General features: G+C 44.1%; 1 protein-coding gene across 1 annotated transcript in view; it reads left to right on the top strand.

Moving 5' to 3' along the window:
* Window positions 1-24,886, top strand: part of DNAAF3 (dynein axonemal assembly factor 3) — a 56,738-nt gene that overhangs the window by 28,390 nt on the left and 3,462 nt on the right. The window contains exons 5-9 of the mRNA XM_082273825.1: window positions 5,779-5,955; window positions 7,354-7,476; window positions 18,149-18,271; window positions 19,440-19,629; window positions 22,863-22,977. Coding sequence (XP_082129951.1) covers window positions 5,779-5,955; window positions 7,354-7,476; window positions 18,149-18,271; window positions 19,440-19,629; window positions 22,863-22,977 — 728 coding nt within the window. The remainder of the gene's footprint in view (window positions 1-5,778; window positions 5,956-7,353; window positions 7,477-18,148; window positions 18,272-19,439; window positions 19,630-22,862; window positions 22,978-24,886) is intronic.

The raw sequence follows: 24,886 nt of genomic DNA, 5'->3' as shown, positions 1-24,886 counted from the left end.
TCTGACTGAATTGCCTTTTCAGGGCGAGTGCCTGTTCGGGGCTACCCTGGATGATTTCAGCCCACGAGAAGTTTTTTTTTTTTTTTTTTTTTCGTCCCTCAGACTTTAGAAAGGTTTTTAAGGCCTCTTCGAGAGGTTTCTAGTGGCCTTGGTCTGGAAATCGGAGAGCAAGCTTTTCCAGACCTGCTGATATGACCCATTCATCATGACGGCTTGACCCCATCCATATCTGGGATGGGGTGATGTCTTCGCTGGTTCCGGGGCCGTGGACCTCCTTAGGTCAGTGACCAGTGGGTCCATCAGGTGATTGTACCTGGTTCCAAGATGGAATTTAATTTTCTTGTCCTCCGGAAAGGTACTTTCCTTCCAATGTGCACCTGGCCCTGGCTCGGCTGCAAGCTCTGTTATGGGCAGGGCAAGACTTGTCCAAGGGCATGATCGTCCTGGTTCCAGTGTCAGAACCTTTTCAGGGTTTTTTTATTCAAACCCTTTTCATGGTTCCCAAGAAGGTCAAGTTCGTCCTATTCTGGACCTCAAGGCCCTGAACCTTTTTATGCGGGTGCAATAATTCATGACGTCCTTTTTGGACGGTGGTGGCGTCCCTGCATCAAGGGGGTTCCCTGGCTTCTTTAGACGTCAAGGATGCCTACCTGCACATTCCTTTTTGTACCTGACAGCGTTTCCTCTGCTTCACTCTGAGAAGTAGCACTATCAGTTTGTGGTGTTACCCTTTGGTCTAGCCTCCGCTCCTCAGTTTCTCACGAAAGTGTTGGCCCCGGTCTTCGCATTGCTGTGTTAGCGGGGGATTGCTAAGCTTGGATAGCTGGACGACCTACTCTTGTGAGCAGAGTCTCCGTCTGCTCTGTAGAAATTACTTTCCAGACTTAGCAGGAAGATTTGGGTGGCTTCTGAATTTCAGAAGTCTGCCCTGGTTCACACCAGGAGATTGAATTATTTTGGGCTGACTCTGGATTCAGCTCTAGCCAGAGTCTTCCTACCTTTTGGGGAAGTTGCATTCTGCGATTTCAACTGTTAGCCCACAAGTCGCGTCCCTTCGGGCGTGTATGCGGGTGTTGGGGCCTGATGGTGTCCACCTTTTTTAAGGCGGTTCCGTCTGCACAGTTCTACACGAGACTCCTTCTTCAAAGGAGATTCTGGCCAAATGGGACAAGTGTCCCAAGTGATTGGACAGTATGATTTGTCTGAGTCAGGCGACAGAGTTCTCTGGTCTGGTGGCTGCGCTCCCAAACCTTGCTACAGGGCAATTAATTTCCTTTTGTACTGGACAGTAGTCATGACAGATGCCAGCCTGTCCAGGTGGGGAGGGGTCCTGGGGCTGAACTCGATTTAAGGCTGTTGGACGCTGGAAGAGTCACGATTGCCCGTCGATTGTCTTGGAACTGCGAGCGATCAGGCTTTGCCTGGATCATTAGGCGGAGCAGCTCTGGGGGGGCTCCCAGTGCGGATTCAGTTGGACAATGCCATGGCTTTGTGAATCACCAGGGTGGCACAAGAGTGTTAGCAGCCCTGGAGGTGTTTGTCATTCTCTGGTGGGCAGATTGTTCTTGCCTTCTCTGCCGTGTACTTTTCCGGCGTGGTAAATTGGCAGGCGGATTATCTCAGGCATTGGACCAGGGGAATATTCCCTTCATCTGGATGGGTTTTATCAGATAGGTCTGCGGTGGGGCACCTCCGAGGTGGCTCTGTTGACGTCCTGGCTCCACAGAAAGGTGCTGAGGTTCGTGGCCAGGTCGCAGATGACACGGATGCTCTGGTGGCTCCAAGGAGCCTTTTACCATCTGATTTTACGCCTTCCTTCGCTCCAGCTTCTTCCGCGACTTCTACGCAGGATCGAGAACAAAGGGATTCTGGTGGCTCTGGACTGGCCATGCCGGTCTTGGTTCGTCAACCTGGTGCGACTGGTTGCCAATGTGCCCTGGAGGTGTCCTCTCAGGAACAATCTGTCTCGAGGGCTAATCTTCCATCCTGTTTTACAGTCGTTGGCTTTGACGACCTGGCTGTTGAGAGCCAGGTGCTAAAGGACAGGGGCTTGTCTGGCTCGGTGATTCAAACCATGTTGAAGGCGAGGAAATCTACATCTTGAAAGCTTATCATATGTGGAAGGCGTACATTTCCTGGTGAGGTTCGCGGAGTCCATCTTCGTTCCTTTTCGGTGGCTCAGATTCTGGCCTTTTTTCAACGGGGTTGAATCAGGAACTGGCCTTTGAGCACCGTAAAAGGCCAAGTTTCTGCCTCGGCAGTCTTTTTTTTCAAAGACCGTTTTGGCTTCCCATTCATTGAGGCTTACATACCTTCAGGGGGTTCATCTTTTTACTCCGCCTTTAAGTTCTCCTCTGTCCCCATGGGATTTGAACCTGGTTCTGTCGGTTCATTAAATTCTCCCTTTTGAAAATTAGTAATTTTTCCCGAAATTTGTGGCAAAATATAAAATATTCCATGGACTCAACATGCCTCTCAGCAAATAGATTGGGAGGGGGGGGGGGGTGTTTGAACTGGCCTGGAATTTTATTCCCAATATTAGCTTATGCCACACACCACCCACTCTTCTAACAACTTGAAGACCAGCCTTTTTCTGACTTTTTTTTTTTTTTTTTGTTTACATGGGGGAAAACAAATCTTTATTTGAACCCCCCCCCCCCCCAAAAAATACTTTATATATATATATAAATATAATTTTTTTTTTTTTTTTTTTTTTTTTTTATTACAAGTAGTGACCGGTCTTCCTTCCTTCCTTCTAAAAGCCGGCTAATTATCTGCTAGGATTATCTTTACATTTTTCCATGCAGCCTGTGGGCTGAACGAAAAAAAAAAAGAACATGGCAGATTCCTACTTTCGAATTGATTAATGTGGATGAAGAAATCTCTGCCAAGAAAAGCGTTAATAAATATATGACGAAGCATAGGGGAGATCGCCCTCTGTGTCCACCCCATTCCTTATGCTTCGCCATATATGCTCTTCTTCTTTTTTTTTTTTTTTTTTCTTTTCTTGAAACTGCGGTGGTGATATCCCCTCCCACAGAGCTGCAATCATTGATTTACATATATGCTGAGAGGAAACGCTCTTGCTGTCAGAATTAAACTAGTGCTGCAGCTGATGGGCGTACCTGCAAAGCAAACAATGGTTAACAATGAAACTCGGTAACAATAAAACATTACATTATAATGGTATACAGTGCAGTAAAACAATAGAATGGGGGTATCTGCAAAGAAAACTATGGTTAACAATGGAAAAACCGTAATAAAACATTACATTATAATAGACATTACAGTAGAATGGTGGTATCTGCACAGCAAACTATGATTAACAATGCAAAACGGTAACAATAAATCGTTACAGTATAACAGTTCTAAAGAACAGAAAATGAACTCCATAAAACAACTAATTTGGGCTTTTTCTGTAAAAAAAAAAAAACTTTAAAACTTTCCAGGCTAGTGTCTCTCAAAATGTAATAGCTGTCAAAGATCTTTCGAGACCCTGTGTCAAGTGTACCCTAGACTGTGCTGTGCTATACCCTATACCAGTGGTCTCCAAACTGTGGCCCAGGGGCCATATGTGGCCCTTTGCTTGCCTTTATCTGGCCCTTGAGGCACTATTACTCCCACTGATGCCAATGATGGGGCACTATTCCCCCCCCCCCCCCTATTAAAACCAATGATGGGGTATTGCTTACTCCCATTGACAGCATGGCATTTTCTACTCCCACCAGGCAGTCCGGCCCCCCTAAAGCTTAACGGATAGTAAACTGGCCCTTTGTTTAGAAAGTTTGGAGACCCCTGCCCTATACTAATACTCTACTAGTGTGTGGTAGCGACGGAAACAGTCCCCGATGCAGAGACCAGGTTGGCCAGGACAGGAGGGACAAAAATAACGGGAGTCATGCCTATAGCCATGTTTTTCTACAGACACGACCTCTTCTTTGGGGTGCTCTTTGGGTAGGGGTACCAGGGAGGACATCCGGAAAATGCTTCTCATGCAGCCACCTCACTGCATCTGGATTGTGAATTTGGGCCACAGCACCTTCTGGATACAGAAGGGCTGTGATGATCCTGGAACTTTAGGAAGGATCCACTTCTTCCTGACTCTGTATAGCACATAAGCGTTCAGAAGAGCCAATTGGAATAAGCCTACAGACCTTTTTTTTGTACCAGCGTCTGGCCTTACGGGCAATTGGGTGCGGCGCAATCATCTGGTGGTTTAAGTCCACCCCTCCCACGTTAAGGTTGTATTAGTGGACACAGGGGCTTCTCAAAACCAGTCGCCGTTGCAATTTGGACTGTCGTATCTGTGTGAATGGAGGACAGAGTGAAAGCATTCCATGTGTCTTTCTACTTCACTGCTAGCAATTTATTACATCCCCCTCTGTCTAAGTCAGGACTTTACAAGCCGTTGGGGGAAGCCCAGACGATTAGGTCGCACAGTGCCACATGCACCAATTCCAGAATCAAAAAGATGCCTAAAAAGTTGCATGCTTGTGTAATAATAATTGTACAAGTATAAATGGTACCCCTTTCCAAATAAGGGTGACACCAAGTCCTAAACAAATGGGGGAGGGGGGGGGGGAGTACGGGCGCTGCAGAAGTGGTGGGCTTCAAATTGGGATTTGCAAGCGCATCAGGATGGACACTATGGGCTCTACGGCCTGTCTTTGAATTATTGGTGGTTGCAGGACACTGCTTGTGCTAGCCACCACACCAGCTGCAGTTCTGGTTTGACTATGACCAGGATGTACTAGGCCGCTGGTGCTTGCTAGTTCACCAGAAGGTTGAGCGACACTAGTGCTGTATGCATACGAGAACCCTGCGATTGTTGTACCTCAGCAAAAGAAGAACAGGGACGGGTACGCCTGACCTTAGCAGGGACCATTACTCCGTTGTCAGAGCGATCTGTCAGGGTGCCGCTGCTCTCTACAGGTTCGAATACAGAACCTTATTCTGACAGCGAGGCTTCCCCATCACTCTCATCTGTCATGCTCCAGCATCGTGTAGGTAAATCTGCATCGGGTGGTTGGCAACTGGTTAAATCAATAAAATAGTGGCCTTAGACCACTAAGGTCACTTATGCTGCAGTAGACTAGGAGTAGAGCATTGTGTGCTTTTTTTCCAATCTGTGGGTCTGTGGGTGTGTCTAATTTGTGCGGGCCTGGTTAAACAAAACCTTAACCTGTTTGCTGTATACATTGCATGAATATGCCACAGTCCTTGTGCCAACACAATATGCTTTAATTACTGTACTGCATGCAAGAGTTTTTAAAAGACACATACTCCCACTCAGCATAGTCCTTTTCAAAAAAACTCTTCCATTGCATAAGCTTTTCAGCCTACCTTTAAAATGTAATGATTTAGTTTAAGTATATGTAAGGGTTTACAACCACTAAAGCAGTAACTATCCATAGGTGATAACACAGAGATGAAACCAGTCTTCCTACATACGTTGTACCTGTTTAGCTGCAGTCTTCTCTTTACATCCATTCAAAGTGCAAAATGGTAAATTGCTTAAACTGCTGTAGGAGCAAACCAAAACTGTTTTAAAAGCGGGTATAAAAAGTGTGACCGGCACAATGATAAAGGCTACCAAGACACCCATTATAGGTTGCCTAAAATCGTGTCTCCATGTATTTATTTTATATACCAAACTAATGTATAGATCCCTACTACTGCTAGATCCTGCAGCCTGATGCATGGCTCTTATTTTTGAATATCACCCATTTTAACACTTGCATCGTGGTCCTGTATTTCTTCATTTTATCCCCTTTTTAGTTCAAAGAGCGGGATGAGCTGGAATACATCTTTAAGTTCTGGCAGTCTCCAGAGCCCAAGCTCTTTCCTATTGAACGGTACTGGGATGTAAAGAATCGCCAGTATTTGGGAAGAAGGTATGACTCCAGAAGAGGTGCCTATGACTGGGATTTAAATATGAAGCTACATGACCATGGGGTAGGACTCTTTCCTGTTGTATATTTCCTGTTGTATTTTAAAAAAATCTGTTAAATATATATATGTCTGTAAATGTGTATTGAAAATGTGCTGATGTTGTGTTTAGACCTAATTTTGTATAGAATGTGACTCCTGTTATCCCTTTCTAAAATCGTCTTGCATTGCAATGTCAAAGGTAGTGCTCTACTTGCTATTATAATTGGAAAAGATCGGGCAATTTTACTTTTTGTGCAGAGGACATGGGCCTGCTCTGAACAGTTGACAAGATTAACTGTATTTATTTTATTTTTTTCTGCTGTGCTCAAACGGCAAATTATTTAGCAGACCAAAACCAAACAAGTTGATTGTTTATCCACTTTAATATAGGGCTATTGTGCGGCCGCACAACACTCTCCCCAAAAAGTCTCTGATGTCCCCTGAGGGTAATGGGCAGTGAGGAGCCAGATCTTCCAATCCATGGGTAATGAGGGCTTTGAGATGTACCTCATGACTTGGTGGTCTTCTCTAAGTGGAGAGAAGGTGGCCAGTTTTCTTATGAAGGCTGTCTGTAACACCAGTAGAGAATGTACCTGCGGCTACTTCCAGCATAGTTGCTATGCTCTGGTTTATAGGCCTAGATGCTCACAGGGGTTGCCCATCATCCCTCCTTTTGATGATTTCAGCTTTTTTTTGATTCGAAAGGTTAGCAGTTTGTCAAATACCATCTGATGGGGCTGGTCTTGATGCAGCCCTGAATACCTGGTTACTGTGTGTGCTGTCTTGCATTTGCTTCCTATTGGTCTAAAAGCAAAGTATGCTGTACTATAAGTGATGGATTGGCATGAAGTGTCAAAGTAGTAGGGTTTTACTTTTACACTTCTTCATGGGGGAACTGATCATTTCACTAGATGATCTCAGCAAAAGCAGCCATAATGCAAAGCAGGTGCTTCCTTCCCTCGTGCCCCTAAGGGGCTGTTTCTAACCTAAACCTCTGAGGCTATAATGTGATAAACTCCTTACTCAAGGATTGCAGGTCTGCATTTGGAAGATTTTTTAACCTCTACAAACATTAGCCGTGCCTATCCTTCTTTTTTATATTTTTCAATATTTCCAGGTCATCAGGATTTTTATATACTTTTACTGGTAAGGAAAGCACTTTTACAGTTATGGAGCCACGGATATGCCAAACTGAAGTGCCACAAGTATTCATAATGTGCTGGCTGATGTGTTGTCCCTTTCCTTTGTTGGGCGGCTGTTCTATAAACAGCATTTTTTTTTTTTTTTTTTCACAGTCCACAGATCCATTGACTAGCTAAAAAAATACTTTTTGGAAGGAATTGTATAAAATTCTGCTATTAACTTCTTCCAGCTTTCCTAATTTCCTTATGCTTATGTGTTTTTTTTTTTTTTTTTTTGTAGGCTGTAATGATTAATGCTATCGATTATAATCGTTGGAGAGAAAACGGCGTTGCATTTATGATCCGTGAAGGAAACTATGATGTCCCGAATAAAACCTTGGCTTCACATATGACTGTGACACACGTGAGGAAAATAAACTTGGCCTCTGTTATGAATAAAGCTACTTTTGCACATTGCCTTTCTAGTAGGCTAACCTTTTGGCCCTCATGCACACTGGGCGTTCTGCCAACTCCTAGAAGATTTTTGTAAAAAAAAAAAAAAAAAAGCCTGACCCTTGTTAATGTGTAACGCGTTTAGGCGCATTTATAGCTGTCGAGCACTTGGGCGTTAATATTTCATTGGGCACAATAATAATTTCTTCTGGCCATTGAAATGAATGAATACTCAAGAGCTAATTTCCCGTTAACGCATTTAGAAGCATCAAGAATTTTTTTTTTTTTTTTTTTTCCTCCTGCTTCTAAAATCCTCTAAAAGTTAACATGCAGGCAGCCTCTAGAAGCAGTGAAAAAAACGTCCAGTGTGCATGAGCCCTTACACTTCACATTTTCACCAAAAATTTTAAACCACATTCATTGGTTTTGAATGAAACTTGTTTGAGACCATCCATACCGTAAAGTTCCTTCAGAAAATTGAAAAGGAAATTTGTTGGTTTACATAAACTGCTTTCCATCACGTGGCCCATAGTGCCTGACTAAAATAAATAAAAATGAAAAATTTCCCTTATCGTCTTTCAGGACAGGCACTTCTGAGAGAACCTGGCTCCTCCCTTCTTAGGAAACACCGCCCCAATTTATTGGATTTAAGCCTCCCTCCAGCTGGCTGCTTCAGTTCTGGTGTTTCCTCCAGCGGGGAGACACCGTCCAAGAGGAGCCTTAGCTGAAGCCAGGAGGCTGAAGTTAGAGGGAGTCAGGTACTCTCAGAAGGCGGCCAAGAAAGACAGCACCGGGGGGGACCCGCTTACCTGTCGGCCGCAGAAAATTTTTATCACCACAGCCTCGCTCAGCGGAGTTTCTTGGCTGGGGGGCCCGCTCACCACGCTCGGGGAGAGCGTCCGCCATGGTGCATTCCGCCCCCCGCTTGCGGCGGTGTGGAGCAGCCGGGCCGGATGACGGGGGACGTCACTTCCGGTAGGGGCGGGCACTTCCGGCGGCAAACCGCGACTTCCGGTTCCGGGTCGCGGCGGTGAGCGCGCCAGATATGAAAGGCTGGTGCGTCCTGCAAGCTGGGGGACAGCTGCCAGGTTAAGAAGAGCCACTCCAGGAAGCATGTCGGAGGCACATACCTCAGTTACCGCTCCGGGAGATAACAGCACCAGCCACCATAAGGTAAGGAGGCCTGGGGTGGTTCTCCCTTACTTCTCCCACTAGCTCCATTTTCTGTTCCCTTAGAATTAAGGGGAGTAGGGAGGCTGAGGGTCACACTGTGGGATCTTCTTGGTGATGGTCGTCCCTAGCAACACCCTCTGGTGGGGCAAGCTGTGCAGGCTGGGGAGCATTAGGTAGTGGATTTTAAACTATGCCTTTTATATTGAAATTACAGAAAGCCTCAGAGAAAAAGCCAGCCCATGTTTCCAAGAAGAGATGCCCTTCCTGCAAAGAGAATATGGGGGAAACTTGGACTAAACCCTTATGCAAAGAATGTCTGGAGAGTTTAGTGAAGGAACACACGGAAAGTCAAAACGCAGATTTAGCCACCTCTGTCAAGGAGCTTGCTAGCACTTTCCAATCCTTTAAGGAATTGTTTGCTAACACCCAGCTTCCACAGAGTTCCCCCCAGTCGGCACGGCAGGAAAATGCTCCAACACCGCAGTTACTACCCTCTACAAGTGGGGAGGCACCTGCGGGTTCTGTACATCAAGGGGAAGAGTGCGATAGCACACCCCCCAATTCCCCAGGGGAATCTGAGGCAGAGGGGTCGGATGGGGAATCCAAAAGAACCTCTAGATACAAGCTGTCTCTGGAAGAGGTGGAAGGCCTGATAGCGGCTATCCACACCACTCTAGGAATCCAGGAAGAGAAGAAAACATTATCTTTGCATGATCAAATGTACGCAAGTCTGGGCAAACCAAAGAAAAAGGTTTTTCCAGTACACGAAGTCCTAGTAGACACTATAAAGAGCGAGTGGCAGGATCCAGAAAGGAAACCCTTCTTTTCAGGAGCTCTGAAAAGAAGATTTCCTTTTTCTGAGGATGATTCGGCGGTCTGGAACAAATCACCTAAACTGGACGCAGCCTTTTCGTGAGTCTCCAGGCATACGGACTTGGCTTTCGAGGATATGGGATCACTCCCTGATCCCATGGATAAGCGAGCAGACTCCCTCCTGAAGAAAGCCTGGGACTCAGCTCTAGGAAATCTTAAGCCTGCCATGGCAATTACGGTAGTAGCCAGAAACATGGAGTATTGGCTAACTCAGATAAAGGCACATATTGAGGCTGAGACTGGTAAGGAGACCATATTATCCTCATTTCCCATGTTACTACGGGGAGTAGCATACATAGCGGATGCCTCTGCGGAGTCGGTGCGCATGACGGCCAGGTCATCGGCCTTAACCAATTCGGCTAGAAGAGCCCTCTGGTTAAAAACTTGGCAAGGAGACGGGGGCTCTAAAGCCAAATTGTGTGGGATCCCATTTACAGGGGACCGCTTATTTGGTCCAGGATTAGAAACAGTCCTGGATCACACGGCAGACCGAAAGAAATCCTTCCCAATTAAACAGGGTAAAAAGACGGGATTCAATTGAAAGTCCTATCCCCAGAAAAATTTTTCGGCTCCGAAGAAATCTGAAGGACAGAAAAAATCCTGGAATCAAAGAGGGAAGGGCCGCGGGGGGGCTATTTTTCACCCTCCTGAACAGCCCAAGAAGTCTCAATGACAACTTCACCACTGTGGGAGGAAGACTGGGGACCTTTCTCCCTCGGTGGGAAGAGATCACCTCCAGCCCCTTTATCCTGCAGATAATAAGACAGGGTTATCAGCTGGAGTTCTCAAGCCCCCCTCCTGCCAGAATGTTAATCACCCATCTGCCAAAATGCGAACAGAAGTCCAGGGCCATACTCTCCGCTCTCAAAGAACTAAAAATACAAAACGTCATTCGGAGAGTTGCAGCAAAGGAAGTGGGAGAAGGTTTTTACTCCCACATCTTTGTGGTGATAAAGCCCTCAGGCAGTTACAGGTTAATCTTAAACTTAAAACCCCTGAATCGCTCAATCAGATACAGGAAATTCAGGATGGACTCTATCTATTCGATAAGAACCATCCTTCCCCCCACAGTGCTATATGTCCTCGATAGATCTCAAGGATGCATACCTGCACATTCCCATTGCAGAGAAAAGCCAAAAGTTCCTGAGGTTAGCCGTAAAAACAGGGGAGGACATTCAGCACTGGCAATTTCAGGCCCTCCCTTTTGGCCTCTCCTCGTCCCCCCGAATATTCACGAAGGTAATGGCAGAGACCTTGGCTTTTATGCGACTACAGGGTTTGTCGGTAATCGCATACCTAGACGACCTGCTGTTGTTCGCCCACTCCCAAGAACAATTGTCCAGGGATCTCCGGGATGCAACACGGATTCTGGAAGACCTGGGTTGGCTACTAAATTTAGAAAAATCCTCCTTAGTACCAACACAAAGGATATTGTTCTTGGGGTACGAGAGACTCCAGGGTCCAAAAAATCTTCTTACCCCCGGACAAAAAGCAGAAAATAAACAAGGCAGTAGGACAGTTGCAAGCAAACCAAGCGATCTCAGTCAGACAATCCATGTCTATACTGGGGTTTCTAACAGCAGCCATCCCAGCAGTTCAGTGGGCAGGCCTGCACTTTCGTCCCCTGCAACTATTCATCCTGGAAGCTTGGGACCGCAGCCAGGATTCCCTGGATACCTTCATACAGATCCCAACCGCAGTGAAAAGATCTCTGTGGTGGTGGAGAAAAGCCGAAAACCTATCACATGGCCTCTGTTGGGTTCAGATAGCCTCTACCATCATCACCACAGATGCAAGCGGCATAGGCTGGGGGGCCCATCTGGGATCCAAGCTAGCCCAGGGGACCTGGGGACTGGAGGAAGCAAAACAATCCTCCAATTGGAGGGAATTGAGGGCGGTAGAGTTAGCCCTCAGAGCCTTCCAGGAGGACCTGCAGGGACACCGAATTCAGGTACGGTCAGACAATGCCACAGTGGTAGCATATCTAAACCGACAGGGGGGAACCAGAAGCAATCTCCTATGGGGTCTGGCAAAAAAGATCTTGCAATGGGCCGAGGTCCAAGTTCTCTCTCTTTCGGCAGTTCATCTCAAGGGAGAGTTAAATCAACTAGCCGACTTTCTCAGCAGAAAGAAGGTAAGAGAAGGAGACTGGACGTTAAATCAGGAGGTGTTCAATGGAATTACCCAGAGATGGGGAATGCCAAACATCGACCTGTTTGCCTCACGGCAGAACACAAAGACACCTCAATATTTTTCCCTGAGCAGATGGGACGGAGCTCTAGGGGTGGATGCTCTAGCTCAACCCTGGGTGTTCCCCAAATCCTATGCCTTCCCCCCACCAGTGCTAATACCAGCGGTCTTGAGGAAGTTTCAGGAGGAAAGTACGACGCTAATACTTATAGCACCACATTGGCCGAGGAGACCGTGGTTCTCGACCCTAAATCGCTTAGCGGTAGAGCCCCCCTGGTTGCTACCAGTGAGAGAAGATCTCCTCTCCCAGGGCCCAGTACTCTGTCCTCAGACACAACATTGGAACCTTGCAGCTTGGCTACTGAAGAAGAACTGTTAAAGAGCAAGGGTTTCTCGGGCCAACTGGTGCAGACTCTGCTAGGAAGCAGGAAGAAAGAGACACAGAGCATCTACCTAAAAACTTGGAAGTTTTTTAGAAACTGGTGCAAAGCAAGCTCTTTAGACGCAGGAAGTACAGTATCAGTACTTGAGTTCCTACAAGAGGGGGCTAACAAAGGGTTAGCCATCAGCACCCTAAAAGGCCAAATTTCAGCCATTAGCGTATTCCTCGAAATACCTTTAGCAAAAGATCCCTGGGTGATCCGTTTTTTCAAAGCCCTGAATAGGCAAAGACCAACAAGAAATCTCCCATTTCCAATGTGGGATTTGTCTTTAGTTTTGCAGGCTCTCATTAAAGAGCCATTTGAGCCATTGGAGTCTTGTTCGGTGAGAAATTTAACCCTCAAGACAGTTTTTTTTAGTGGCAATCACGACCGCCAGGCGGGTTAGTGAGCTAGAGGCCCTTTCGGTTAAAGCACCTTTTTTACAAATTTTTGCAGATCGGGTTATCTTTAAAACCGATCCAGCGTTTCTACCCAAGGTAGTCTCAAGGTTCCATAGAGACCAGGAGATGGTGCTACCGACGTTTTGTTCAGAGCCTGTGAGGGAACAGGAAATTCGTTTTCATAGTTTAGATGTCAGAAGATGCATTCTGCAATACCTAAACATCACGAAGGAGTTCAGGAAGTCAGACTCTTTTTTTTGTTTTATTTAATAGTTCAAAGAAGGGTACTAAAGCGTCCAGGCGTTCAATAGCCAGATGGCTTAGATTAATCATCTGTGATGCTTATAGGCTTTCCGGTAAGGAGGTCCCTATGGGTATTAAGGCGCACTCTACAAGAGCAATGGCGGCCTCTCAGGCGGAAAGAGCTGGTGCTACCCCGGAGCAGATCTGTCGGGCAGCAACTTGGTCCAGCTACACAACTTTTTCCAAACACTATAGACTGGACCTGCTATCCGCTAAAGATCAGGCTTTTGGGCGAAAAGTCCTGCAAGCGGTAGTCCCACCCTGAAAGTAAGTACTCTCTTATCCTCTCAGAAGTGCCTGTCCTGAAAGACGATAAGGGAAAATTAAAGTTACTTACTGGTAACGTCTTTTCCAGTAGTCTTTCAGGACAGCACTAATACCCACCCGAAGAAGGTCTGAATATAAGATGATCAGAGGATGGAGGTTAGTATGATATATCTTTGTGTCTCCCCAGTGGCCGGAGGTACTCGTAAAGAACTGAAGCAGCCAGCTGGAGGGAGGCTTAAATCCAATAAATTGGGGCGGTGTTTCCTAAGAAGGGAGGAGCCAGGTTCTCTCAGAAGTGCCTGTCCTGAAAGACTACTGGAAAAGACGTTACCAGTAAGTAACTTTAATTTTTGTGAACGTGCTTCACCCTTTAAAAATGCTTTTTCTTATATGGCATGGTATTCATCAACATCAACTTCTGCCCTATTAAAGTTAATGTGATAAATGGATAGAAATCTGTAAGCTGCTACTGAAAATACTTTCTGACGGTGTAAAACTGTCTTTTATCTTTATCTACCCTAGTTTTTGTTTTTTTGTTTTCCGGGAAAATCTTACAAGTGTGGAATTTACACATAAATATTTTGACATTTTGTATGTATTTTGTCATAAAACAGTCCAAATTAGTCTTTCTAAATCGAGGTGCATAGGAATCCGACAACTGGATTATACTTCGGCCTGCAGGGGGCTTTAAACACTGGCAACAAAAAAAGTGGCCAGCCTGGTATTACCCCCCTCCACTCCCAGTAGGTCTCCAGGTTTTTGTATTTTTATTTATTTTTTGCCTGTGCCCTAGGGGAATTGACATATTCTATATTTTTTATTTATTTATTTTTATTTTTTTTATAGCAAGTCTCTTATGCAGCTATCCATATCGGCGTGTCCTCCGCAATAGCTTTAGAGGCATACCCCGACTGGACGATTGTGGGGCCCGCCAAAAATGTGACCTTCGGGCCTAGGTTCTGTGGTGCTTTCCAGACCTTTTGGTACTATAATTAGTTGGCTGCCTCTGGTGTGACCTGGTCTCTAAAGACTCCTTTTTTATGGGCTGAGCATCAGGAGCTTTTGTATTAGAAACATTAACCCCCTTCCCATCGCCTCCTGGTTGTTTAAGAGCTTCTAAATGCTGGGAGGTGAGCATTCAGGTCATGTGATTGCAAGTATGCATCAGGAGCTTTTTCGGTCCTTGCCGGTGACTGTGCTGGGAGTGCGCCACCTCTCTTCTGTCTCTCTACAGTGTCTCGCAGTTATTTTTGCTTTTAGATTGGCACAAGAATTCTTAACAGTCCATGAGAGAGGATCCTGGGGCTTTCTTTTTGCTTGAAAAGAATGAAATGACCAGCGCTATGGAGTGTATATGAAATTTATCTCTGTACAGGTGTAAAGCTGCCACCAACCAACCCCTAAAAAAAGGGGTCAAGTATAAATGAGGATGTGAGAGAGGTTGGTATCGGCGCTACCTGTTGTAAAAGGCGTAGCACTAGATCAGTGTGTGTAAGTGGTGAACATAAAATGTAAGGGATGTAAATAAATTCCAAATGATATTAAAGTGCCAAGTGCCAGGATCTATATTGGGCTGAGAATATATATATATATGCCCACAAAGTGCTCAGTCCTGTAGATAAACGTGCGGCTTATCAAATATAAGGTGCAAATCTATTAAAGTGCAATTATATAATCAAAGCAAAGGGTGTTATCCAAAAAAACAAACAAACAAAAGCAAGTTAAAAACTTCTAAGCACTACTGTGCTGAGAGCAGTGCTGGTGTGGATACACCTGCTGTATTTGGAGAGACCATTCCTGCCTGCATTCATACCCCATTTGAGGGGTAAAAGGGTGAGTGTGTTACCCGGTGGTTTCACGGGTACCAGCACTTTGTCACTTACTTCAGTATTTTCACCACCCCCTTTTCTTTATCCACACCAGCACTGCTCTCGGCACAGTAGTGCTTCGAAGTTTTTAACTTGCTTTTGTTTGTTTTTTTTTTTTTGGATAACACTCTTTTCGCTTATTGCTGTTCTTTAAATTTTACAAAATGAATGATTCTACCCTCCCAGGGGCTTGTGGCTCTCTTAAGCAAAAGTATTGTCGGGTTAATCCTTTGACACCAGTATTTCTACTTTTTCCAAGTGCCTTGGTGGTGAGTACCCACTGTTGCCCAGTAGACTGTTTTGTTTTTTGAAGAGGGCAGATGTTTTATTCAGTAAGTCCTGTTTTGCTTGGCAACTATAGGAATTCTGGCCATTCCATGGTGTCCCCATCCTCATTCAGAATTAATTTTCTCTCTCCCCCCCCCCCCCCCCCAAAGGAGGAGGGGGGGGGGTGGTCCTCAAAGGTTGCATTTCAGCTATTAGTAGTATATAGATCGAAAAGAGCATGGGTTTGATTTAAAGTGGAGGGGCTTGTTCGAGGGGCAAGTTGTGGGGTAGACTGAAGGGTGGCATAACTGAGCTGCAGTTGCCAGATCAAACAGGAAATTTATTCTTGGAATATTCAAGTTTGACAGTTTTTTTTTTTTTTTTTTTCCTCCATTAACCAATTTTGGTTCTGTATATTAACTTTCAGGCAGTTGAGAGATGACGTTTTTCCATACATGAGCAATGGTTTGTTTAATAGCTTTGAATGTGTTATTTTTATATGGCTGAATCAAGGGGTATTCTCAGTGAGTTTATGTAGAAGGGCCTCCCAAGGGACGTTTCAGAGCGTGATATGTAGGATTGAGTTAAAGAGGTTGTAAACCCACCTCACAAACTTTTACCTATAGGTAAGCCTATATTAAGGCTTACCTATAGGTGCTATAAATATCTCCCAAACTTGCACCGTTTAGGAGATATTTAGAGTGCCTACTGCCGATGACGTCATCAGCGCATGCGCTCTGAAGGAACGGCCACCCGTGCCGTTCCTTCAGAGCTCAGTGCTGTGAACGGCGGCTCCCGTGCGCGTGCGCGGGAGTGATGTAATCGCTCCTTCGGCCAATCAGATGGCCGGAGGACGCAAACCCGGAAGCAGGATGGCCGGACATGTCGGCCGTCCTGTCGCTGAGCAGGCGGCACGGCGGGGGCTTCGTTTTAAGGTAAGTACTTCATAATGAGCTAGTATGCGATGCATACTAGCTCATTATGCCTTTCTCTTTACATGGCTTTTTTTTTTTTTTTTTTTTTTTTTTTTTTAGGGACTTTACTTCCTCTTTAATCAGTATAAAGCCTTTTTCTATAGGCGAAAAACCTTCAGGCCCATCTAAATAATCTTTGTCAAAATCTAGATCCAGGGGAGTGGTCTCTGCTCAGATTTGTGCCCCATGGAGGACACAAGATGTTGGTTTGTTGGCATCTTGCTTGAATCCCAAGTTAAAGTGGAAGTTCACCCAAACCCTAACTAACTCTAATCCTGCTCGCAGCAGCGTTCTAAAACGAATCTATATAACCCTATAAAGAAGAAATCTCTACAGGAATCCCTTGCCAAACCCTTCTCATTTTTATACCCTGCATTTCTCTGTGTGGACTCACCTAAAATGGATATGCTATGGAGACAATGGAGGGCTGACATCTCGAGTCTGGATAGGGAGACCTGGTAGGAGTGTTTTGATGATGGTTCCAAACTGATTTCCTCTCATGACAAATTGCTACAAACCAAATTTCTACATAGAATTTATTATACTGCATGGTTAAGCCATATGGGCTATGGTGCAACCCCAGTTTATGGAGCTCTAAGGGTGGCAAGGTGTATGGGGCTATTGGAGATTGGAAATTGAGCATAGAATGAAGATTTAAAGTATGTGTTACGGTGAGGAAGGTTAGCAGCATTGTTTGAGGATGAACCACAAAAGGTTTGGGTAGATTGCATTGGGGTGACATCAAATTCCAAGAATCTCATTTGGTGTACTTTATGAATGGCCCTCTCCTTGAGGCTGGGTTCACACTGATGCAGTGCAGGAACCACAGCAATTCCCATGCGAGTTCCCGCATCAGAATCTCAGGCACTTCACACTGCGCTCTGCGAACCGCTGCGTGTGTCAATATAAAGTTAATGACCCCCCCAAATCGGTTCACAAGTTTTGATTTGCAGGCCAATCTCGATCGAATCAGTTCTAGCCGATCCTTTTTCTTGGGCAATGGATTTCAGAGCATTTGTTTCCTTTTTAGCTTCACTAATTAAGACGCAGAAATCTCATTCATAGTTTTTCCATGAAGTGTAATCTTCCTAGTTCAAATCAAAGTTTGAAGGTGTCTTTGCAGTTACAATGGCAGGCTGAGTGCCTTGGAGGAAAGGTGTGGGGGGATTCCCCCTGTTGTGTGGAATAGAAGGTGCAAGTTGACCTGCGTAAAGAGAAGGCATGTCTTTTTAATACTGTATATTAAGGGAAGTACCGGTGGTGGTTGTTCATACTGATCCTAATTTCTTCCCTACATCATCATGCGGTCTCTGCTCCATGCTTTCTTCTCATCCACCTATTGTGTTCTGTATATGTATGGGAGCGTATAGGCAGTACTGTTTTTATATCCTGCTTTTGTCATATATGTACAGGCAAACATTATTACCCTTAATCTAAGAAGAAATACTATTAGTAGTATTAGGTGTAAACATTATACATACATTTTCAGTCAAATACGAGCTATGCTTAAACCTGCTCCCACCCCCATTTTAAGCCTATTCTAACTACCCACCAAATGTATCTATTCTTGCCTATTCTGAGTGTGCTCCGGTCCAGTCACATGTGAAGAGAAATCCGACAATGGCTACAATGCCTGGGCAGTGATATCGCCCATAGGCTTACTATGGGGCATTAGTTGTTGGCTGTCCCTCCTCTACATGTAACTACTCTGAATAGGTAAGTAAACATCATTCCTTTACACGGTAGTTAGAATGGAGGTAAGAGTAGGTTTAGGTATTATTAGTATTTAAATGTGTTTAGTCAGATTTAAAATAGAATTCAATTTAAACTGTGGAGTTTATGGCTGATAGACATTGAGGAATTGTAGTAATTTAACTTGTAAAAATTCACCCTTTCATTTTCTAGCGATGTGGAAAGGTCCGTGCTCGAGGTTACTGGGGAGACATAACTACAAGTCCGTACATAGCATATGGCATAGAGACTGAAGAGAAGAGCTTGCTGAAGACTGCCAATGGCGTGCATACAAGGGTTTGCTTTTATGTCTTCTTGGTGTTTTTGTTAAGATTGGTGAAGCTAGAAATAAGGATTATAAATAAGAAAAAGGATACAAATCGATTTTTTATTTATTTGCTGGTTCTTAAAGTGGTATTAAAACCAAAAATGTATAAGATTGCACCATAACAATCATTAGATGTGGTGGCTGCATCAGTTTCTTTTGGCTTTTCCCCACCTGGTGATCTGGCCAATATCACACCACCTGTATTGGCAAGACACAACTCTGGAGGAATTCAGCACAAGAGGCACAGCAGACAACAGCGTTGTCAGTCTGAGGGAGGGGAGTTTTAAATGTATTAGCGGGTTTAAATGCTCTAACAAATTGAAGCCAAACCCCCAGCTTAAACTTTATAACCAGTTACAACCAGTTTATTTTTTTTTTTTTCCCTTTTGGGATAAAGGTTTTGCATAGAAAAAAATAAGATGATAATTTTTAATCACCCCTGCTAGTGCAAAGTGGTTTGTTTCATCTGTAAATGAATCCATTCTACTGGAGAGCATGAGCAACGGACCAACTTGCTAGCTCATCAAATGAAAATGGAATAAAGCCCCAAAAAAGGAAATGAATGCCGCCATCACATCTAGGAATTGGTAAGCTGCAATATAATAATGTTTTTGGGTTTGAATCCTGCTTTTAAAGGAATCAAGAAGATGTATGTGGGCCAAGTTTGAAAAAATAGAAAAATTAGCAGAATTAGAACTCTTCCATATAAGGATTAGAGTAAGTAGTAGGATCACTATTCTGGTAATGGAATAGCTAATTGCTTGTTGAGAGTTTGCTGGAATAGGAGTATTTTCCATCACTAGTCTTTTGGACGTTGCCTCATTTAGAAAAATAGTTCCAGACTCCTGGAAGTTCCTGCCTGGTCTAAACAGCTAATTCTGCAGCAGCTGCTTGGCTATGAAATTTGGAGTATACGGTTGACCTCAGCAGCTGTTATGTGTGAGGGGACATATGTGTAGGATAAATTCACACAATTCCTAAAAGCAAAAGACTAGGGGAGGTTTCTTATGGATAATGTGGGGTAAAATGAGGGGTACTCTGCCCTGTCACCATTATAATGGATCATTAATAAGCAACTGAGCTCCTAGTTACATGAAACTAAAAGCTGTATCTTGTGCTTTTTTCTTTCTTGCATAGACTGCTCAAGACCTGTCAAAATTCAACATCACAGCAATGTTTCACGAGTTGGTCACTGGACAAAAATACTCTCCGCCAGTACTTAGTAAAGATGAGGCTGAAGACAACCGTGCTTGCAATGTATCTACTAGTCAAGAATCTGGAGCTACAATCCAAGAAGCTACTGAGAAAAAAAATGGGAGTACAGACTGTGAGGATTTCGGCCAAGTTTTTAGTATCTAAAGAAAATTATTTTTATCTGTGTTAGAATGAGGTCCTTTTTGGCATCCAAGCTGCCAAAGTTGCATATTTTATTTCTTAGGTTGTGGAAAAGGATAAATTAATTTAGTTCAACGAATAGGAAGAAAAGAAAAAAATTGAATAAATTGAAAACCTCCATACACAGATTCCCATGCTTAGTTGATCTAAAGGAAGGCAAAAAGTGTGTGGGATTTAAAGAGGTGGTGGTGGGGGCCCTACATTCATACTAATCTTAGTGGCTGCAGCATTGAATGGCTGCTGCAGCTGCCCCCCACAAGCTCTAAGACCAAGAACTGAGCAATGGCATGACCAATGATCATTCTGTTCTCAGACTACAGTGAGCAGGGACTGGTAACTGCAAGTCACCGACTCTCTTCTTTGCTCCTCCAGTGCTTATTGGAGCGCTGGGCTGTGGAGGGGGCAGAAGTGGCTGGCTCAGGTTCTCAGTGATGTGCTGAGAGGCTGAGCAAGCTGCTGGACAGGCATCTGAGTGAATCCTGACATTATTGCTGGGATTCCTGCAAAGCCTGGACCGACTGACATCAGCAAAAGGTGAGCTTTAGCCAGCTGTCGTATGAATCTGGGTTGCAGGAGAGAAGACAGTTGAGTTGAGAATACAGTTGAGCTAATCTTTCCTCAAAGCTGAGGTCCTCTATGCCTCCTATCTGATTTGCTGCCCTTCTTTTGTACATCCCTGGCCAAGTGTTTTGAGAATGACACAAATCTTAATTTTCACAAAGTCTGCTGCTTCAGTGTTTTTAGATCTTTGTCAGATGTTACTATGGTATACTGAAGTATTATTACAAGCATTCCAGAAGTGTCAAAGGCTTTTATTGACAATATATTAGGTTTATGCAAAGAGCCAATATTTGCAGTGTTGACCTTTTTCCAAGAGCTCTGCAATTCACTCTGGCATGCGGTATCCACTTCTGGCCCAAATCCTGACTAATGGGAGCCCATTCTTGCATAGTCCATGTTTGGAGTTTGTCAGAATTTGTGGGGTTTTTCTTTGTACACCCGCCTCTTCAGGATTGACCATGTTTTCAATGGGCCTTTTGGTCTGAGGAGTTTCCTGGACATGGACCCAAAATTTTGGGGAAGTTTTGTTCCCCAAGCCCTTTGTTATAACTTTTGCCTTATGGCAAGGTGCTCAATCATGCTGGAAAAGGCATTGTTCCTTACCATACTGTTCTTGGATGATTGGGAGAATTTGCTTTCAGAGGAAGTACCATTCTTTATGCATGGCTGTGTTCTTAGGCAAAATTGTGAGTGAGCCCTCTCCCTTGGCTGAGAAGCAACCCCACACATGAATGGTCTCAGGATGCTTTACTGCTGGCATGACACAGGACTGATGGTAGCGCTCACCTTTTCTTCTCCGCACAAGATTTTTTTCCACAAACATTCGGAAAGAAGATTCATCAGAGGAAATGACTTTACCCCAGTTCTCAGCAGTCCAATCCCTGTACCTTTTTGCAGAATATCAGTCTGTCCCTGATGATTTTCCTGGACAAAAGTGGCCTCTTTGCTGCCATTGATACCAGGCGATCCTTCAAAAGTATTCACCTCACTGTGCATGCAGATGCACTCACACCTGAATGCTGCCATTCCTGAGCAAGCTCTGCACTAGTGGTGTCCTGATCCTGAAGCGGAATCAACTGTAGGACACTGTCCTGGCACTTGCTGGTCTTTCTTGGGCACTCTGAACACTTCTTCACAAATGCAGTGGAAATGTTTTTTTTCTATGGGATTAAGTTCATTTACATGACAAAGAGGGACTTTGCAATTCATTTGATCACTCTTCATAACATTCTGGAGTATATGCAAATTGCCATCGTAAAAACTGAGGCAGCAGACTTTTACTGCCAAGACTGTACATTCTACAATTCCTCAATGCCTTTTTTTGTGAGCTAATGTCCAAAACTGAGCTGCATATTTCAGATGGAACCTTACTATTGCTTTGTGATGGCCATATATTTAGGTAAAAAAGTGTTGAAAAATGAGGATGCCTATTTATGAAATATTGCGCTACACATGTTCCATATCTCCACGAGATCAAACCCGCAAGTGAGATCAAATCATCCTAGGGCCAATATTTTACAGGCATCTCCAAACTGATGACCTGTGAAGGCTTTTAAGCATTACTTGCAAAATTCTGTGTACCAAAGTATCTCAGTTTCATGGGCCCATGCAATTTTAGGAGCTGACCATTCTCAGGTATTCACTGCTTGAGCAAATACGTACAATTGGCTGCAAGAGCGTTCAGTCTTTCATTGCTTTCTATGGGGCTTCTGCCCACAGCTAATAGCCAGGAACCTCTGCTAGTCTCCTGCATGTAATTGCCAATAGCCCTGTTCATAAGTAGGAATTGGCTTTAAGATTAAGGCCCCTTTCACACACGGTAGTCCATCGGCAGACTCCTTTTTTCTCAGCGGGGGATCGATCTGCCAATCCCCCGCTGAGCAGGCGGATGGCAGCTCTGTCTCCGTGCTGTGTGCGAAGACAGAGCTGTCAGGGCCCCATTCTTCTCTATGGGGGAATTGGATGAGAACGGACCGTCTGTCCGTTCTCATCTGATCCGCCAGACGGATGGAAAATAGGGTTTCCATCTGTCCGGATTTGATGGATCGGATGTCAGCGGACATGTCTCCGCTGACATCCGATGCCCCATAGAGATGCATGGGGCATCCGTTCAGATCCGCCTGAAAAACGGACAGGCGGATCTGAACGGTCCGCTTGTGTGAAAGGGGCCTAACTGTTTAGGCCTGAAGATTAGTTGTTAGTTCCAATTCCATTAGATTTTTTTTTCTGAAAGCGATTCTGAAAGCGAAGACCCTTAAGAATATAATGGCGGTAGTTCTATTTTTATTTTTTTGCCACATAATAGAAGTGCAATGATTTATACAAGTGCAAATTTTCTGTAAAAATGCGCTAAAGTAAATTTTAGTGCATACAAGCACAATATATTAGCAGTTTTTTAGGGTAAAATGTAAAATATAAAAGGTTGCGCCAAGTAAAATTGCAAGTGAATGGGGCTTAATGCGTGCAAAAACAATGCAAATGACTCTGGAGGCAGAAGGAGTGAGTGACCTGCATGAGTAGTTTGGAAGCTGTAGTTTTGTAGATAGTACCAGGTCGTGATGACGAGTATATTTTATATGGTTTGGTCTTTTTTATCTCTCCTAGATTTTTTGAAGATTGACAACATTGAGATTCATTTTCTGCCTCTCAGCTGGGTGAATGAACTTCACAGGAGAAGCAAATTCCTTAATCTTTTCAACCTGGTCTTCTTCTCTTGCAGGTAATGAATCCGGTTGATACTACAAGTTTGGGCTTTATCATATAGGTTTCACTTTCCTTTAGTATGTTGCTTTATTTTAATTTATCAACCATTACAGTATTATGACTTGTTTGCCAATTTTAAAATTCATATTTTACTAATATTTAATACTACTTGATAGGATGGATGAAATTGCAATGTACAATTTTCCCATAATGGATTTTGGGTAGGTTTTTCATACCATTCTGAGCTTCAGGTGCCTGTAGGATGCACAGGTGTTGCGTGTAGCACTGTTTGGACATGCATGGCTCTGTTTACTGATCCATGCATTACACCCGCACCGATGTACACTCCGCTATGCATGTGGAGGTCTTTGGCGGTCTGTTCGCCAGCCATCGATCAATGATTTGAACAGGCTGCCTGCAAAGGACTGTACAGAAAATGTATGCATCCCCTTGGGGGGGAAATGGCCTTTTGCATAGGTTTACAGATCGTTGTGCTCGTGTGAGTGAGGACTTCTCTTTTTGGACACACAGTAAGATCCTCATCCTCATCTTATCCATGCCTGACCAGCTGCATTTAGAAATTAAATTAACCTGTATGCTTTCCATACATTCAGAATTCACTAAAGAAGTCCGGAAACCATAAACACCATCCGCCCTCTAGTAAACTCTTTGCAACTGGTAGGTTTAGGGTAATGCGGATTATCAACGTAAAGTGATCTTAAAATGTAGAGCCAAAAATGTAATGTATTGCAGCTTACCAATCACTTGTTGTGGTGGCTTCATCATTTTTCTTTTCCTAGGCTTTTTTTCCCCTGGTGATCTAGCCAGTAACACCACCTGTATTGGTGAGACACCACTCTGGATGAAGGAAAACAGGTGGCACAGCAGACAGCATTATCAGTCTGGGGGGAGGGTAGGGAGAAATGTATTTGCAGATTTAAATACACTAACAAATTGAAGACCAACTCCCGTTCACTCTTTATAATCGGTTACAGCAAAACGTGTTTTGTTTTTTTTTTTTTCCTTTTGGGATAAAGGTTTTACATGAATAAATAATAGCGGATTGCTTCTTGCACTCCTTCCAGTGTTCTGGGGTTGGTTTCATCCATGCAAACTGATCCATTCTACTGGAGAGTTTGTGCTTTTGAAAAACAGACTTGCTGGTCAGATCTCCAGATGAAAATAGAAGAAAGAGTCTAAAAAAGAAAACTGATACAGCCATTACTTCTAAAACGATTTTGTTGTCTGATTTTTGGCTAAATAATTGTGGATACGCCTCATTTTATGCTTTACTGGAAGTAGTAATTTTGCATGTTGGGGCTCATTCAGAAGGACGTTTAATCCGGTCCTCCGTGCAGAGCCACTAGCTGATGGTCATCTATGTTGGAGCTGTGTGCAAGTAGCCCATAGAAGTGGATGTACACGCAGTGGCTGCACGGACACAATCGCATGTCAAAGTTTGTCTTTGTGTTGGGCCCATGCACCTGCTTCTTCTGCATGCATCAGCTACATGTGCATCCTCTTCTGCATGCTGCCTGCACGCAGCTGAGGTGGATGCACACACATCAGCTAGCGTCTGAACCACGAAGAAAAGAGCGGGTGAAGATGGAAGCCCTGTCAGCGGTGACCCAGTCTCGCTGGAGGGCTTCGTTTTAAGGGAAGTTTTAAGGGAAGTTCTTTCATAATGTGCTAGTATGCGATGCATTGCAGGGTGAGGGTTTTTTTTATCCTATATTTCACTACCGCTTTAAATTTGTGCAAAACCCACAGTTTTTTATATATATCTTCAAATGGGTAAATATGCTTTTATTGGAAGCTGTATTGTGGACTGTGGGTATTTGTAAATCCTGAGATGGTGTTGTTGATGCATGGTGTTTTTTTTTTTTTTTAAAGTTTGGTTAAAATGATACTGGTGGAAGATTTGG

The sequence above is a fragment of the Pelophylax lessonae genome (assembly GCF_965119305.1).
Source record: "Pelophylax lessonae genome assembly, chromosome: 12".
Taxonomy (NCBI): domain Eukaryota; kingdom Metazoa; phylum Chordata; class Amphibia; order Anura; family Ranidae; genus Pelophylax; species Pelophylax lessonae.
The sequence above is the reverse complement of the archived record's forward strand: the minus strand, read 5'-3'. Positions and strand labels throughout refer to the sequence as shown.